This window comes from Cetorhinus maximus, chromosome 8, assembly GCF_964194155.1.
Source record: "Cetorhinus maximus chromosome 8, sCetMax3.hap1.1, whole genome shotgun sequence".
Lineage (NCBI taxonomy): Eukaryota > Metazoa > Chordata > Chondrichthyes > Lamniformes > Cetorhinidae > Cetorhinus > Cetorhinus maximus.
Window position 1 is genome coordinate 142,010,623 of NC_135886.1, and position 16,722 is coordinate 142,027,344.

General features: G+C 45.2%; 1 protein-coding gene across 1 annotated transcript in view; it reads left to right on the forward strand.

The window, feature by feature from the left end:
• Positions 1–16,722, forward strand: part of LOC144683223 (uncharacterized) — a 103,677-nt gene that overhangs the window by 21,052 nt on the left and 65,903 nt on the right. The window contains exons 9-11 of the mRNA XM_078546180.1: positions 5,951–5,989; positions 8,370–8,408; positions 12,883–12,918. Coding sequence (XP_078402306.1) covers positions 5,951–5,989; positions 8,370–8,408; positions 12,883–12,918 — 114 coding nt within the window. The remainder of the gene's footprint in view (positions 1–5,950; positions 5,990–8,369; positions 8,409–12,882; positions 12,919–16,722) is intronic.

The following is a 16,722-nucleotide window of genomic DNA, read 5'->3' on the forward strand; positions in this document are numbered from 1 at the left end:
CTTTAAGAGTAAGAGGATAACTAGGGAAAGAGTAGGGCCCATTCAGGACCATCGTGGTAATTTGTGTGTGGAGCCGGAATACATTGATAGGGTTCTAAATCAATACTTTGTGCTGGTGTTTACAAGTGAGAGGGATGATGTGGGTATGGAAATCAGGCAGAAGGACTGTGATATAATTAAACAATTTAGTATAGGAAGGGAGGAGTTTCTACGTGGTCTGGTAGGCTTAAAGTAGATAAATCTCCAGGCCCGGATGAAATGTATCCCAGGCTGTTGAGTGAGGCAAGGGAGGGGAAAGCAGGGGCACTTGTAATAATTTTCAATACCTCTCTGGCCACAGGAGAGGTGCCAGAGGACTGGAGGACAGCCAAGGTGGTACCGTTATAAAGAAGGGAGGATGGGATAAACCAGGGAACTGCAGGCCAGTCAGTCTAAAGTCAGCGGTGGGGAAACTATTGGAAGCAAGTCTGAGGGACAGAATTAATCTACACTTGGAGAGGCAGGGATTAAGCAAGGACGGTCAGCATGGTTTTGTTAAGGGGAGGTCATGTCTGACCAATTTGATTGAAGTTTTCGAGAGGTGACCAGGTGTGTCGATGAGGGCAATGCATTAGACTACTTGGACTTCAGCAAGGCTTTTGATAATGTCCCGCATGGGAGACTGATAACGAAGGTAAAAGTCCATGGGATCCAAGGCAATTTGGCAAATTGGATCCAGAATTGGCTGAGTGGCAGGAAGCAGAGGGTGATGGTCAAGGGTTGTTTTTGTGATTGGATGCCTGTGTCCAGTGGGGTTCCACAGGGACTGGTGTTGGGTCCCTTGCTGTTTGTGGTATAGATAAATGATTTGGACTTGAATGTAGGAGGGTTGATCAGTAACTCCACGGATGACACGAAAATTGGTGGGGTGGTAAATAGTGAAGAGGATAGCCTTAGATTTCAGGAGGATATAGACGGGCTGGTCAGATGGACTGATCAGTGGCAAATGAAATTTAATCTGGACAAGTGTGAGGTGATGCAGTTGGGCAGGACAAACAAGACACGGGAATACATGATGAATGGTCGGACCCTGGAAAGTACCGAGGATCAGAGGGACCTTGGCGTGCATGCCCATCGGTCCCTTATGGGATACATGCCTTTATTAGCCACGGCATAGAATATCCCCGAGCAGGGACGTTATGCTGGAACTGTATGAAATGTTGGTTAGGCCACAGCTAGAATATTGCGTGCAGTTCTGGAATCCACATTAGAGGAACGATATGATTGCACTAGAGAGAGTGCAGAGGAGATTTACCAGGATGTTGCCTGGGCTGGGGAGTTTTAGTTGCAGAGAGGTAGGATAGAATGGGGTTATTTTCCCTGGAGCAGAGAAGATTGAGGAGGGACATGATTGAGGTGTATAAAATTGTTAGGGGCTTACACAGGGTAGACAGGAATGAACTTTTTCCCCGTGGTGGAGGGATCACTAACCAGGGGGCATGGAATTAATGTAAGGGGCAGGAGGTTTAGAGGGTATGTGAGGAAGAAACTTTTCACCAAGAGTGTAGTGGGAATCTGGAACTCACTGCCTGAAAGGGTGGTAGAGGCAGAAACCTTCATAACATTGACGATGTATTTGGATGTGCACTTGCAATGCCATGGCATACAAGGCTATGGGCCTAATGCTGGAAAATGGGATTAGAATAGTTGGATACTTGTTTGACCAACGCAGACTCGATGGGCTGCAGGACCATTTTCTGTACTGTAGACCTCGGTGACTCTATGACACTATGACCTGTGCTCTGTACATAGCGGACAGGCTTTGCAGAGTTAGGAGATGAGTTCCAACAACAGATTTATGAACCTCTGTGCTGCCCTTTAGGCACAGTATTTATATTGCCAATCCAGTTCTGTTTCTGGTCAGTAGTAACCCCTAGGATGTTTATAGTGGGGCATTCAGTAATGGTGATGCCATTGAATGTCAAGATGGTTTGATTCTCTCTTGTTGGAGATGGTCATTGCCTGGCACTTGTGTGGAGCAAATGTTATTCGCCACTTGTCAGCCCAAACCTGAATATTGTCCAGGTCTTGTACATTTGGACACAGGCTGCTTCAGTATCTGAGGATTGTGAATGGTAGTAAGCACAGTGTAACTTTAGCATGCATGTCACATGTGACCTTATGTTTGAGGGAAGGTCATTGATGAAGCAGTTTGTAGTAATTATAGTTTTTGAAAATATCGGACTGTAGCTTAAAGAATAATACTGCGATGTAAGATCACATGATCTGTGTAAACCAATGTGTTAGCAGCGCGGGGAACTCCTGCAGAAGGAGTACTTTAGGTATGGAGTTTGCTGAATGCGTGTTGTTACTTCTGCTGTCTTGTAAATAAAGCCACATGTTTCCACTAAGTAAAGTCCGAAGCGCAACTCCATAACAAACTGGCAATGAGGATAAATCAGAATAGACGCTGTACCTTGCCCAGCGATTGTGAGCATTTAAGTTTGTTAAAAATAACAGAAGATATACTCATCTGAAATGCCACAGTTTGGTAGAATTGTTCTCTTTGAACCAGCCACAGTTGATTGCTTTCAGTACATAGAATTCCTTGCATTCTTCTTTCAAGTGAAGAAAATCCCGGGGGGAGAGAAGAAGAGAGTGATCCTCCTGAGTACGTGTGGGAGCAAAAGCTACGCTTGGATTTGAAGCTTGAAGGGCGCCAGTGCCTCGGATTTGATGATTTTCAGTCAATTAGTAGACCTTGTTAAGGGACATTTTCAACCCAAACCCTCAGTCACAATGCACAGATTCAGGTTGAATACACAAAGTAGAGCCCCAGGTGAGACAATCGCTGCCTACATGACACAATTAAAGTAAATAACAGAATATTATGATTTCGGTAAAACCCTGAATGACATGCTCAGAGACCGTTTAGTATGTGATGTGCAGGAAGACACTATTTAGCGAAGATTGGTGGCTGAAGAGAATCTTAATTTTAAGAAAGCTTTAGAAATAGAGCTGGCAATGGAAATGCTGTAAGGGATTCACAAACAATTTAAGTGGCACAAAATAGCAGCGTACACTAAATTGGGTTTAAAAAGTCAGCCGAAAGTGGTGCAAAAAGCTGTGACTCTGCTGGGAAGCAGTAAACAGCACCCGCTATCCGAAAAGAGAGGAAGCAGCTTAGTAACTAAATCAAAAAATAACTTGCAGCGATGTGGAAACAATCATTCTTCTAGCGATTGGCAATATAAAAAAAAATGTTCGTTTTGTCACAGAAGTGGACACATAGTGAGAAAGTGCTAAGCAAAATTTAAAGAAACCTCGAAACAACACACGAAGCCCAATGAAGTCTGTAGTGTAGTAGAGCCTGAAGCAACACATTCAGGTTTGTATTTGTTATTCAACATGAAAGCTGGGAGGACAAGGCCAATATTTGTAACAGTGCAAGTGAACGGTAAACCATTAAAAATGGAAGTAGCCACGGGAGCTTCCACCAGTCTGATAGAAGAACACACTTTCAGATATCGAAATAAGGGTGATCAAGAATTAAATTTGGAACAGATATCTGCTAAGTTGAAAACATAGCTTTTACTTGGATTTCTTCTCCTATGTATCACCAGTGGAACTGTTCATTATAAAAACCATTCGACATATTTACCAGTGATAGTATTGAAAGGCAGAGGACCAAGCCTTCTAGAGCGAAATTGGTTAAGGGAAATTAACCTTGATTGGCGAGCAAGATTCCAAAATGGAGCTGGAAGAGTTCCTGTCTTGACAAAGGGACAAGGCAAGGTATTGCAGAAATAGCCTGGAGAGTCCATGGACCTCAACAGGAGGAAAAACGAGTGTGTATGGATTCAACAACCTGAAGAAATGAAGACTGTCTTAAACAACGACATGGACGGACAGCAGAAGAAACTCAAGGACACGCTGCTGAATGACAGAGTTCAAGACAAAGTGAGTAACCTTCGCAAAGAAAAGCAAAGCTTGTTGAAAACCCTTCACACACTATAGGACTCCCTCAGGTCAAAGTTTGTGCCTCTGGAAAAGTACAAAGAAAATCAGGAAGAATTTGACATGTCTCTGAACAAACTGAAAAGCCATCTGGCAGAGAAGACGCAGCAATGTTCCAGCTTCCAATAGGAAACTCTCAGTTACAAGGAAGAAACAGAAACCTGAAGAAGCAGCTAAATGAAGCAAAAAATGTTTAGAAAGCAAAACTCTTAGAACTCTCCAAGAGCTGAGCAGAAAATGAAGTCTTGAGTGACTCAGCTACTAAACTAAGACAAGTTGAGTTTGTATGTAATAGAAGTCTGGCCGACAATGAAGTCAAAAAGAAAGACAAGACTGAATTCTGTGTTGAAAAGGAGACACATAGAAAGACGATACAGAATTGTTGATGAGGCGCCGTATTCGGACAACACTGAGCATAATAATTCCCCATTTGGAGGGGAAGGAGGAGAAAAGTCAAGGGAAGCAGAAAGCGACGCATAACTTACATGGTCGTCAGAGACAATTTGCTGTTGGAGAAACACTATGTGTAAAAAATTTCGGTGGAGGACCAAAGAGGCTACCAGGTAAAGTAACTTCAGTGACCGGATCATTGTCATACCACGTGGAAGTGGAGGGCCGGATCATCCATAAGCACGTGTTTCATTTCAGAAAATGAGATACCACAACAAGATATTGTTCAGCCTTTAATCATGACTGAACCACTGGTTCCTGTTGAAGATGCTGAACCAAGGACAGACATGCCTTATGTAGGTATTGGCGTGGAAGATACTGATTTGCAAGTGTCCAATGAAGTTCCAGAGAAGGTGTTTACTGCAAAAGGATCTGAAGTCGTGGAGCAGGAACCTTCCACATGGACCAGGAAAGCACCTCAAAGACTGAACATGTAATTTCATAATATTTGTAAATATTGTAATGTCATGAGATAAATATCCTTGTAAATACAAAATGTCCTGAAAAGTTAAAGGGGGAGGAATGTGGTAATGATAGTGTTGGAAAATGTTGGACTGTAGCTTTAAGAATAATCCTGTGATGTCAGATCACATGATCCTTGTAAACCAAGGTGTTAGCAGCAAGGGGAACCGAGACAGGAGGGGTAGTTAAGTTACAGAGTTTGCTGAACGCATAATGTTGCTCCTACTGTCTTGTAAATAAAGCTAAATGTTTCCACCAAGAAAGGTTGTCTGAAGTTCAAAACTGTAACACAGCCAAAGATGGTTGGGGTGAGGACACTGCCCTCAGGCACTCCTGCAGCAATATCGTGCGATGACTGGGCTGCAACATCATTTGTACTAGATCTGACTCCAAATAGTGAAGAGTTTCCCTTAATTTCATTGACTCCAACATTGCTTGGGCTCCTTGATATCACACTCAGCTAATACTTGGTCAATCACTCTGGGTGTGCCTCGTCCCATAATCACTTCAGATCCACAAGCTGCAGATGCTGTAAACCTGCATCTCTTACTCAGTCCCTTCCCCCAACACAAAACCACCATTCTTTTTTCATTCATCCTTTGGATGTGAACATTGCTGAAAAGAGCAGCATTTGTTGCCCGTGTGTAATTCCCCCTGAGTAGGTGCTGGTGAGTTGCCTTCTTCAATTGCTGCAGTCCCCCCACCGCTGCACCCTCACCACACCATCCCCTACCCCACCCAGCCTCCATCCCGTTGCTTGTAAAATGTCTGTGGTGTTCAGAAAAGCCCTTAGTCGGTGAATTAATTAGTGCACTTGGCCTCTGGGCAAAAGGGTCTTCCACCTCCATCCTCACTGCTGGCTAAATGGCGATGGGAAGATGGTGGGCATTACACTATCCCACCCTTCCCTCGATATTTTTCAGCAACCTGGCACCCACCTCCCTGAGGGCTGGTAACATCAACCCAACATGTGTAATTTGTAAAAGTTACTATAACAGCAGATAATTTTGATCACCAAGATATTTTTCTTTTGTCCGTGCAGAATTGGTTCAACTAAAGCCAACAGAAGAAGCGAGACCAGGTAAATATCCAGGACACTTGACTGTTTTGTTCACCTGCCGATTTGGAATGTCTCATAACTTCTGTTGATTCATTTGCGGTTTATTCTTAATGATTCAATACAACTGCGTTAAGAAATAATTAAAAGTAAGTTGCAGAGCTGCAGCGATTGTGTTGTCCCCAGATGAAGCAGGGTGAGAAGGCGAAGGGTTAATTGGGCCCGGGTGAGGAAGGGAAGAATTAAGAAGACAGAAATAATTAAATGGGATGTGGACATGAGAGAAGAAGGAGTTAAGGGGAGGACAGAGAAGATGGACAGAGAGGCGACATGGAGTACGGAAGTGGTGATTAGGAGCAGGGAAAGCAGGCGTCAAGGGGGAATGTGGTGGGTAAATGGACGCTTAGAAAAAATTCAGGGGGATTGTGTGGAGTGATGTTTCGCTCTGTGATTTTCTCTTCTGTATGAAATTGTATCCCATACCACCAGTGCCCTATTTCCTGTTCAATGGGGAGTTGGGGATGAGGAAAATTTTCTCTATTCCAGGACTTTGGAACTCCTGCTTGATGGGGAGAATGAGGAATGTTTGATTCCTAGATGTCAATTTTCTGGTTACCTGTAGGGTGGGAGGGGGCACGGAGAAGGGGTGTGGTGGTGAATGGTATGGCGGGAGCAGGTGGAGAGTGGTACTTTTAAGTCCAGACTTTGTGAGGTGGGTGGAGAGTGGTGCAAATCCCAAGGAGATTAACTTTGGGATGAGTTTTACTCAGCTGGAGGGAGAAAGGACTGTTGCTTTCCCTGCTGGGAAATACAAGCTTCAGAGAATCAGAAAGAGTGAACAGAAATCAATGGCCACAAGACACCACCTCTCCCCGCCCCCACTCCACAAGGGGGTTCAAACTCCTGGGGTTGGATGGTGTGTGGTCATTTGGGGTACAGTTACCACTGCACCTCCGCCCATCAGCAATGAAGATTAGGGCAGGAAACCTTCTGGGCAGCCTTCCGACCCAGGGGACACCCTCTCGTCCCTGATCCCACTGCTGCTGGTTAAATACCAGGGGCCGAAGGGGCCTCACCATCCAGAGAGGCCCCCCAGCAAACCCTGTATGACATGCTCAGAGACCGTTTAGTATGTGACGTGCAGAAAGACACTATTTAGTGAAGATTGGTGACTGAAGAGAATCTTAATTTTAATAAAGCTTTGGAAATAGCGCTGGTGATGGAAACGCTGTAAGTGATTCACAGACAATCGAAGTCGCACAAAATAGCACCGTACACTAAATTGGGTTGGAATAGTCAGACAAAAGTGGCGCAAAAAGCTGGGACTCTGCCGTGAAGCAGTAAACAGCCCCCGCTAACCGAAAAAGAGAGGAAGCAGCTTGGTAACTAAATCGAAAAATAACTTTCAGCGATGTGGAAAAAATCATTCCTCTAGCGATTGGCAATATATAAAAAAATGTTATTTTTGTCACAGAATTGGACACAAAGTGAGAAAGTGCAAAGCAAAATTCAAAGAAGCCTCGAAACAACACACGAAGCCCAATGAAATCTGTAGTATAGTAGAGCCTGAAGCCACACATTCAGATATTTATTTGTTATTCAACATGAAAGCTGGGAGGACAGGGCCAATATTTGTTTGGGCTGAGGACGCTGCCCTCAGGCAGTCCTGCAGCAATATCGTGGGATGATTGGACTGCAGCATCACAACCATCTTCCTTTGTACTAGATCTGACTCCAAATAGTGAAGAGTTTCCTTAATTTCATTGACTTCAACATTGCTGGGGCTCCTTGATATCACACTCAGCTAATACATGGTCAATCACTCTGGGTGTGCCTCGTCCCATAATCACTTCAGATCCACAAGCTGCAGATACTGTAAACCTGCATCTCTTACTCAGTCCCTTCCCCCACCACAAAACCACCATTCTTTTTTCATTCATCCTTTGGATGTGAACATTGCTGAAAAGAGCAGCGTTTGTTTCCTGTCCGTAATTACCCCTGAGTAGGTGCTGGTGAGTTGCCTTCTTCAATCGCTGCAGTCCCCCCACCGCCAGCACCCCCACCCCCCCCCCCCCCACGGCCCCCACCCTTCCTCGATCCCACCCTGTTGCTTCTAAAATGTCTGTGGTGTTCAGAAAAGCCCCTAGTCGGCGAATTAATTAGTGCACTTGGCCTCTGGGTGGAAGGTTCTTGCACCTCCATCCTCACTGCTGGCTAAATGGCGATGGGAAGATGGTGGGCATTACACTATCCCACCCTTCCCTCGATATTTTTCAGCGTACTCAGTCCCTGGCTCCCACCTCCCTGAGGGCTCGTAACATCAACCCAACATGTGCAATTTGTAAAAATTATGATAACAGCAGGTGATTTCGTTCACCAAGATATTTTTCTTTTGTCCGTGCAGAATCAGTTCAACAAAAGCCAAAAGAAGAAACAGTACCAGGTAAATATCCAGGACACTTGACTGTTTTGCTCACCTGCCGAGATGGAATGTCTCATCCCTTCTGTTGATTCATTTGCGATTTATTCTTAATGGTTCAATGCAACTGCGTTAAGATATAATTAAAAGTAAGTTGCAGAGCTGCAGCGATTGTGTTATCCCCAGATGAAGCAGGATGAGAAGGCGACGGGATAATTGGGCCCGGGTGAGAAGGGGAAGAATTAAGAAGACAGAAATAATTAAATGGGATGTGGAGATGAGAGAAGAGGGAGTTAAGGGGAGGACAGAGAAGATGGACAGAGAGGTGACGTGGAGTACGGAAGTGGTGATTAGGAGCAGGGAAAGCAGGCGTCAAGGGGGAATGCGGTGGATAAATGGAAGTTGTAGAAAAAATTCAGGGGGATTGAGTGGAGTGATTTTTCGCTCTGTGATTTTCTCTTCTGTGAGAAATTGTATCTCATATCCACAGTGCCCGATTTCCTGTTCAATGGGGAGTTGGGGATGAGGAAAATATTCTCTATTCTAGGACTTTGGAACTCCTGCATGATGGGGAGGATGGGGAATGTTTGATTCCTAGATGTCCATTTTCTGGTTACCTGTAGGATGGGAGGGGGCACAGGGAAGGGGTGTGGTGATGAATGGGGTGGTGGGGGCAGGTGGAGAGTGGTACTTTTAAGTCCAGACTTTGTGCTGTGGGTGAAGAGTGGTGCAAATCCCAAGGAGATTAACTTTGGGATGAGTTTGTCTCAGCTGGAGGGAGAAAGGACTGTTGCTCTCCCTGCTGGGAAATACAAGCTTCAGAGAATCAGAAAGAGTGAACAGAAATCAATGGCCACAACACCCCACCTCTCCCAGCCCCCACTCCCCAGGAGGGTTCAAACCCGTGGGGTTGGATGGTGTGTGGTTATGTGGGGTACAGTTCCCACTGCGCCCCCACTGCCCAGCAATGAAGACTAGGGCAGGAAACCTTCTGGGCAGCCTTCCCACCCAGGGGCTAATGGACACCCTCTCGGCCCTGAGCACACTGCTGCTGGTTAAATACCAGGGGCAGACGGTGCCTCACCATCCAGAGAGCCCCCCCAACAAACGGTGAATGACATGCTCAGAGACCGTTTAGTATGTGACGTGCAGAAAGACACTCTTTAGTGAAGATTGGTGACTGAAGAGAATCTTAATTTTAATAAAGCTTTGGAAATAGCGCTGGCGATGGAAACGCTGTAAGGGATTCACAGACAATTTAACTGGCACAAAATAGCACCGTACACTAAATTGGGTTGGAATAGTCAGACAAAAGTGGCGCAAAAAGCTGGGACTCTGCCGTGAAGCAGTAAACAGCCCCCGCTAACCGAAAAAGAGAGGAAGCAGCTTTGCAACTAAATCGAAAAATAACTTTCTGCGATGTGGAAAAAATCATTCCTCTAGCGATTGGCAATATATAAAAAAATGTTATTTTTGTCACAGAAGTGGACACAAAGTGAGAAAGTGCAAAGCAAAATTCAAAGAAGCCTCGAAACAACACACGAAGCCCAATGAAGTCTGTAGTGTAATAGAGCCTGAAGCAACACATTCAGATATGTATTTGTTATTCAACATGAAAGCTGGGAGGAGAGGGCCAATATTTGTAACAGGGCAAGTGAACGGTAAACCATTAAAAATGGAAGAAGCCAAGGGAGTTTCCACCAGTCTAATAGATATACACATTTTCAGATATCGAAATAAGGGTGATCAAGAATTAAATTTGGAACCGACATCTGCTAAGTTGAAAACATACACAGGAGAAGAAATCCAAGTAAAAGGTATCACCAGTTCAAAAATACCTGGAAAAACTCAGCAAGTCTGGCAGCATCTGCGGAGAGGAACACAGTTAACGTTTCGAGCCCGAATGACCCTTCAACAGAACTAAGTAAAAATTGAAGTGAGGTAAACCAGTTCATATTTCACCTCTCTTCTATTTTTACTTAGTTCTGTTGAGGGGTCATTCGGACTTGAAACGTTAACTGTGTTCCTCTCCGCAGCTGCTGACAAACATGCTGAGTTTTTCCAGGTATTTTTGTTTTTGTTTTGGATTTCCAGCATCCGCAGTTTTTTGGCTTTTATCACCAGTGCAACTGTTCATTTTCAGAAACCAATCAGCACATCTATCAGTGATGGTATTGAAAGGCAAAGGACCAAGCCTTCTAGGGCGAAATTGGTAAAGAGAAACCAACCTTGATTGGCGAGTAAGATTCCAAAATTCCTGTCTTGACAAAGGAACAAGGCAAGGTATTGCAGAAAGAGACTGGAGAGTCCAAGGACCTCAACAGGAGGGAAAACGAGTGTGCAAGTATTGAATTACCTGAAGAAATGAAGACTGTCTTAAACAACGACATGGAAGTACAGCAGAAGAAACTCAAGGAAAGCCTGCTGAATGACAGAGTTCAACACAAAGTGAGTAACCTTCGCACAGAAAAGGAAAACCTGTTGAAAACCCTTCACACACTATGTGACTCCCTCAGGTTAATGTTTGTGTCTCTGGACAACTACAAAGAAAATCAGGAAGAAGTTGACATGTCTCTGAACAAACTGAAAAACCAGTTGGCAAAGAAGACGCAGCAATGTTCAAGTTTCCAAGAGGAAACCACAAGGAAGAAACAGAAGACCTGAAGAAGCAGCTAAATGAAGCAAAAAGTGTTTAGAAAGCAAAACTCTTGGAACTCTCCAAGAGCTGAGCAGAAAATGAAGTCTTGGGTGACTCAGCTACTAAACTAAGACAAGTTGAGATCGTATGTGAGTGAAGTCTGGCCGACAGTGAAGTCAAAAAGAAAGAGAAGAGTGAATTCTATGATAAAAATAAGACACATAGAAAGATGATACAGAATTGTTGATGAGGCGCTGTCTTTGGACAACACTGAGCTTAATAATTCCCCATTTGGAGGGGAAGGAGGAGAAAAGTCAAGGGAACCAGAAAGCGACGCGTAACTTACATGGTCGTCAGAGAGAATTTGCTGTTGGAGAAACAGTATGTGTAAAGAATTTCGGTGGAGGACCAAAGAGGCTACCAGGTAAAGTAAAATCAGTGATGGGACCTTTGTCATACCACGTGGAAGTGGAGGGCCGGATCATCCATAAGCACGTGGTTCATTTAAGAAAAAGAGATACCACAGCGAGATATTGTTCAGCCTGTAATCATGACTGAACCACTGGTTCCTGTTGAAGATGCTCAACCAAGGACAGACATGCCTTATGTAGGTATTGGAGTGGAAGACACTGATTTGCAAGTGTCCAATGAGGTACCTGATGGTAATGAAGTTCCAGAGAAAGTGTTTCCTACAAAAGAATCTGAAGTCGTGGAGCAGGAACGTTCCACATGGACCAGGAAAGCACCTCAAACACTAAACATGTAATTCCATGATGTTTGTAAATTTTGTAATATCATGAGATAAATATCCTTGTAAATACAAAATATCCTGAAAAGTTAAAGGGGGAGGAATGTGGTAATGATAGTTTTGGAAAATGTTGGACTGTAGCTTTAAGATTAATCCTGTGATGTCAGATTACATAGTCTGTGTAAACTAATGTGTTAGCAGCACGGGGAGCCAATGCAGGAGGGGTAGTTAAGTTACGGAGTTTGCTGAACGCGTGTAATTGCTCCTACTGTCTTGTAAATAAAGCTAAATGATTCCACCAAGAAAGGTTGTCTGAATTTCAACTCCATAACACAGCCGAAGATGGTTGGGCTGAGGACACTGCCCTCAGGCACTCCTGCAGCATTATCGTGGGATGATTGGACTGCAACAACACAACCATCTTCCTTTGTACTAGATCTGACTCCAAATAGTGAAGAGTTTCCCTTAATTTCATTGACTTCAACATTGCTGGGGCTCCTTGATATCACACTCAGCTAATACTTGGTCAATCACTCTGGGTGTGCCTCGTCCCATAATCACTTCAGATCCACAAGTTGCAGATGCTGTAAACCTGCATCTCTTACTCGGTCCCTTCCCCCACCACAAAACCACCATTCGTTTTTCATTCATCCTTTGGATGTGAACATTGCTGAAAAGAGCAGAATTTGTTGCCCGTCCGTACTTACCCCCGAGTAGGTGCTGGTGAGTTGCCGCCTTCAATCGCTGCAGTCCCCCCAACATTGCACGCTCACCCATCCCCCACAACCCCCCACCCTGCCCCGCCCCCACCCCTTTGCTTGTAAAATGTCTGTGGCGTTCAGAAAAGCCCTTAGTCGGTGAATTAATTAGTGCACTTGGCCTCTGGGCGGAAGGGTCTTCCACCTCCATCCTCACTGATGACTAAATGGCGATGGGAAGATGGTGGGCATTACACTACCCCACCCTTCCCTCGATATTTTTCAGCACGCTCAGGCCCCTGGCATCCACCTCCCTGAGCGTTGGTAACATCAACCCAACATGCGTAATTTGTAAAAATTATTATAACATCAGATGATTTTGTTCACCAAGATATTTTTCTTTTGTCCGTGCAGAATTGGTTGAAGAACTGCTAGAAGAAGCGCGACCAGGTAAATATCAAGGACACTTGACTGTTTTGCTCACCTGCCGATTTGGAATGTCTCATACCTTCTGTTGATTCATTTGCGATTTATTCTTAATGATTCAATACAACTGTGTTCAGAAATAATTAAAGTAAGTTGCAGAGCTGCAGCGATTGTGTTGTACCCAGATGAAGCAGGATGAGAAGGCGAAGGGATAATTGGGCCCAGGTGAGGAGGGGAAGAATTAAGAAGACAGAAATAATTAAATGTGATGTGGAGATGAGAGAAGAGGGAGTTAAGGGGAGGACAGAGAAGATGGACAGCGAGGTGACATGGAGTACGGAAGTGGTGATTAGGAGCAGGGAAAGCAGGCGTCAAGGGGGAATGCGGTGGGTAAATGGAAGTTTAGAAAAAATTCAGGGGGATTGTGTGGAGTGATGTTTCGCTCTGTGATTTTCTCTTCTGTGAGATATTGCATCTTATATCCCCAGTGCCCGATTTCCTGTTCAATGGGGAGTTGGGGATGAGGAAAAGTTTCTCTATTCCATTACTTTCGAACTCCTGTTTGATGGGAAGGATAGGGAATGTTTGATTCCTAGATGTCCATTTTCTGGTTACCTGTAGGGTGGGAGGGGGCACGGTAGGGGTGTGGTGGTGAATGGGGTGGTGGGGGCAGGTGGAGAGTGGTACTTTTAAGTCCAGACTTTGTGCTGTGGGTGAAGAGTACTGCAAATCCCAAGGAGATTAACTTTGGGATGAGTTTGACTCAGCTGGAGGGAGAAAGGACTGTTGCTCTCCCTGCTGGGAAATACAAGCTTCAGAGAATCAGAAAGAGTGAACAGAAATCAATGGGCACAACACCCCACCTCTCCCAGCACCACTCCAAAGGAGGGTTCAAACCTGTGGGGTTGGATGGTGTGTGGTCATGTGGGATACAGCTCCCACTGCACCCCCGCCGCCCAGCAATGAAGACGAGGACAGGAAACCTTCTGGGCAGCCTTCCCACCCAGGGGCCTATCGACACCCTCTTGGCCTTGATCCCACTGCTGTTGGTTAAATACCAGGGGCAGACGGGGCATCTCCATCTTGAGAAGCCGCCCAACAAACCCGATCAGATTTGCCAGATAACCAAAACAGGTAGCCCCTTGTTCCTGGGCCTACTGTGCGCGATTGAGGATACCAGCATCAGAAAGGTTGTGAGGAGGAGGGGGGCTGTTCCCATCAGGAAGCAACACTACGGCTCTTGTTTCCCACCCTTTGCCAGTGACCCCCTCTGACCTACACTCACCTCCCTCCGTGGATCCATTGGTAATCTCTGGTGACGTTCCCACTGTAATACCGGCTGTGCCCGCCGCTCCCACTGGCACTGGCGGTGTTGGAGAGCTGTCTAGGCAAGTGGCTGATTGGATTGTAATTGTGTCAGGCGCTGGAGAAAGGCAGCACACACTTCCAACCGGTCCTCCAATCGCCTGGCATGACCTCCATCACCCACATTAAGTCCTGCCAGTGTTTTGGAAGTTGATGTAAATAAATTCCTGTGTCAGGAATTTATGATTGCATTGACATTGTATCAGATACTGAAAAGAGCGATTGAAAAACTACATTATTCTCTAAAAGCACAGTTGCTGCAATATTGGGCTCTGTAGCTCCTGGGGTTTTGATGCTATGAGTGTCGCTTTGGTGTCCGTGTCAGGCACACGTTACTGGCACGGTGTGTGCCGGCACCATCTTGTTGCGGCCATTAATGTAGATGTTGAGTGTGTTGTCTGGAAACAGGCACTGTAGAGAGATCGTGATGTCACTCAGCAAGTGACACTGATTTGATGGCAGCACTGCCATTTTCAAACTCCCGCTCTCATTATAGGCCTCTCTTAACCACATACAGAACGACCCATCATATCCAGTGTTATTTAAAGTGATCAACAGTTTTTCGCAGCCCTCACACCCATCCATGATGTAATATTCACAATTCACCTTGGGCTGCTGAACAAGAGGAAGATGTAGCAGAGGCAGCAGAGAAGAGGGGAAACTGTTCATGGGGGAAGCAGGACGATGAGTGGGTGTAGGGCTCACACAGGCTTCAGCTACGCAGGGTCTCCTGAGAGCATTTCACTTACCTCTACCTAAATCAGGAGCAGGATGTGCATCATCTGCTCTTTATGAAGGAGGTGTTCACAGAACTCTGCCACCTATTGGAACCAGACCTGCAGCCTCAGAGCTGGGTAAGGTCGGTGCTGTTAGTGAATGTGAAGGGAACCATGATCCTGAATTTCCTCATGTTATGATCCATTCAGATCGCAGCAGGTAAAATGTGGAACGGCTCCCAGGTCATCATCCACTGTTCACCAGAGAAGTGACAGATGCTCTTTATACCAGGAGTGAGAAGCTCATAGTATTCTCTTTCTTATTTCTTTTATTCATTCAAGGGATGTCAATGCTGCTGGCCAGGCCTGCATTTATTGCTGCCCGTTCCTATTTGCCCATGAGAATTTGGTGTTGAGCCGCCTTTTTGAACTTCTGCAGTCAGGTGGTGCAGGTACACCCAGAGTGCTGTGTGGGGGGGAGCAATTCCTTGATCTTTGACCCAGCAGCTGTGAAGGAATGGCGATAAAGTTCCAGTGCAGGATTCCTGGAGGGAATCTGCAGGTTGTGATGTTCCCTTGTGCCTGCTATCGTTGTCTTTCCAGGTGGTGGAAGTTGTTGGTTTAGCAGATACTAACGATGAAGTCTTGTTGAGGAGCTGCAGTGCATCCTGCAGTTGGTGCACACAGATGACACTGTGCTCCAGTGTGGGAGGGAGTGAATATCAAGCTATTGGATTGTGTTTCAGTTAAGCAGACTGCTTTGTCCTGTATCTTGGCAAGCCTCTGAGTGTTGTTTGGAGCTGCGCTCATCCAAGCAAATGCAGAGTATTCCATCACACTAAGGAGTAATAGGGTAGTAAGAATGGGGGATTTCAACTTCCCCAACAGTAACTTGGTTAGTCATAGTGTGATTGATTTAGAGGGAGCAGAATTCTTAAAATGCATCCAGGAGAGCTTTTTAAGCCAGTGCATATAAGGTCCTACAAGAGAGGGGGCGATCCTGGACTTAATTTTAGGGAATGAAGCCTGGTAAGTGGTAGAGGTATCAGTGGAGGAGCATTTTGCAGATAGTGATCATAACGTGGTTCGATTCAAGGTTGTTATGGAAAAGGGCAAGGATGGGATAAAGAGAAATAGAGAGGTTTATTGCAGATACCAAGATCCCAAAGAGCAGAAGCCCTCGAGGAGTATAGAATGTGTAGGGGGGAACTTAAAAAGGGAACTAGGATACCAAAAAGGGTGCATGAAAAAGCATTGGCAGGTAAAATAAAGGAAAATCCAAAGTTATTTTATGAGTACATTAAGAGTAAGAGGATAACTAGGGAAAGAGTAGGGCCCATTCAGGACCATCATGGTAATTTGTGTGTGGAGCCGGAATACATTGATAGGGTTCTAAATCAATACTTTGTGCCGGTGTTCACAAGTCAGAGGGATGATGTGGGTATGGAAATCAGGCAGAAGGACTGTGATATAATTAAACAATTTAGTATAGGAAGGGAGGAGGTTCTACGTGGTCTGGTAGGCTTAAAGTAGATAAATCTCCAGGCCCGGATGAAATGTATCCCAGGCTGTTGAGTGAGGCAAGGGACGGGATAGCAGGGGCGCTTGTAATAATTTTCAATACCTCTCTGGCCACAGGAGAGGTGCCAGAGGACTGGAGGACAGCCAAGGTGGTACCGTTATAAAGGAGAGAGGATGGGATAAACCAGGGAACTGCAGGCAAGTCAGTCTAACCTCAATGGTGTGG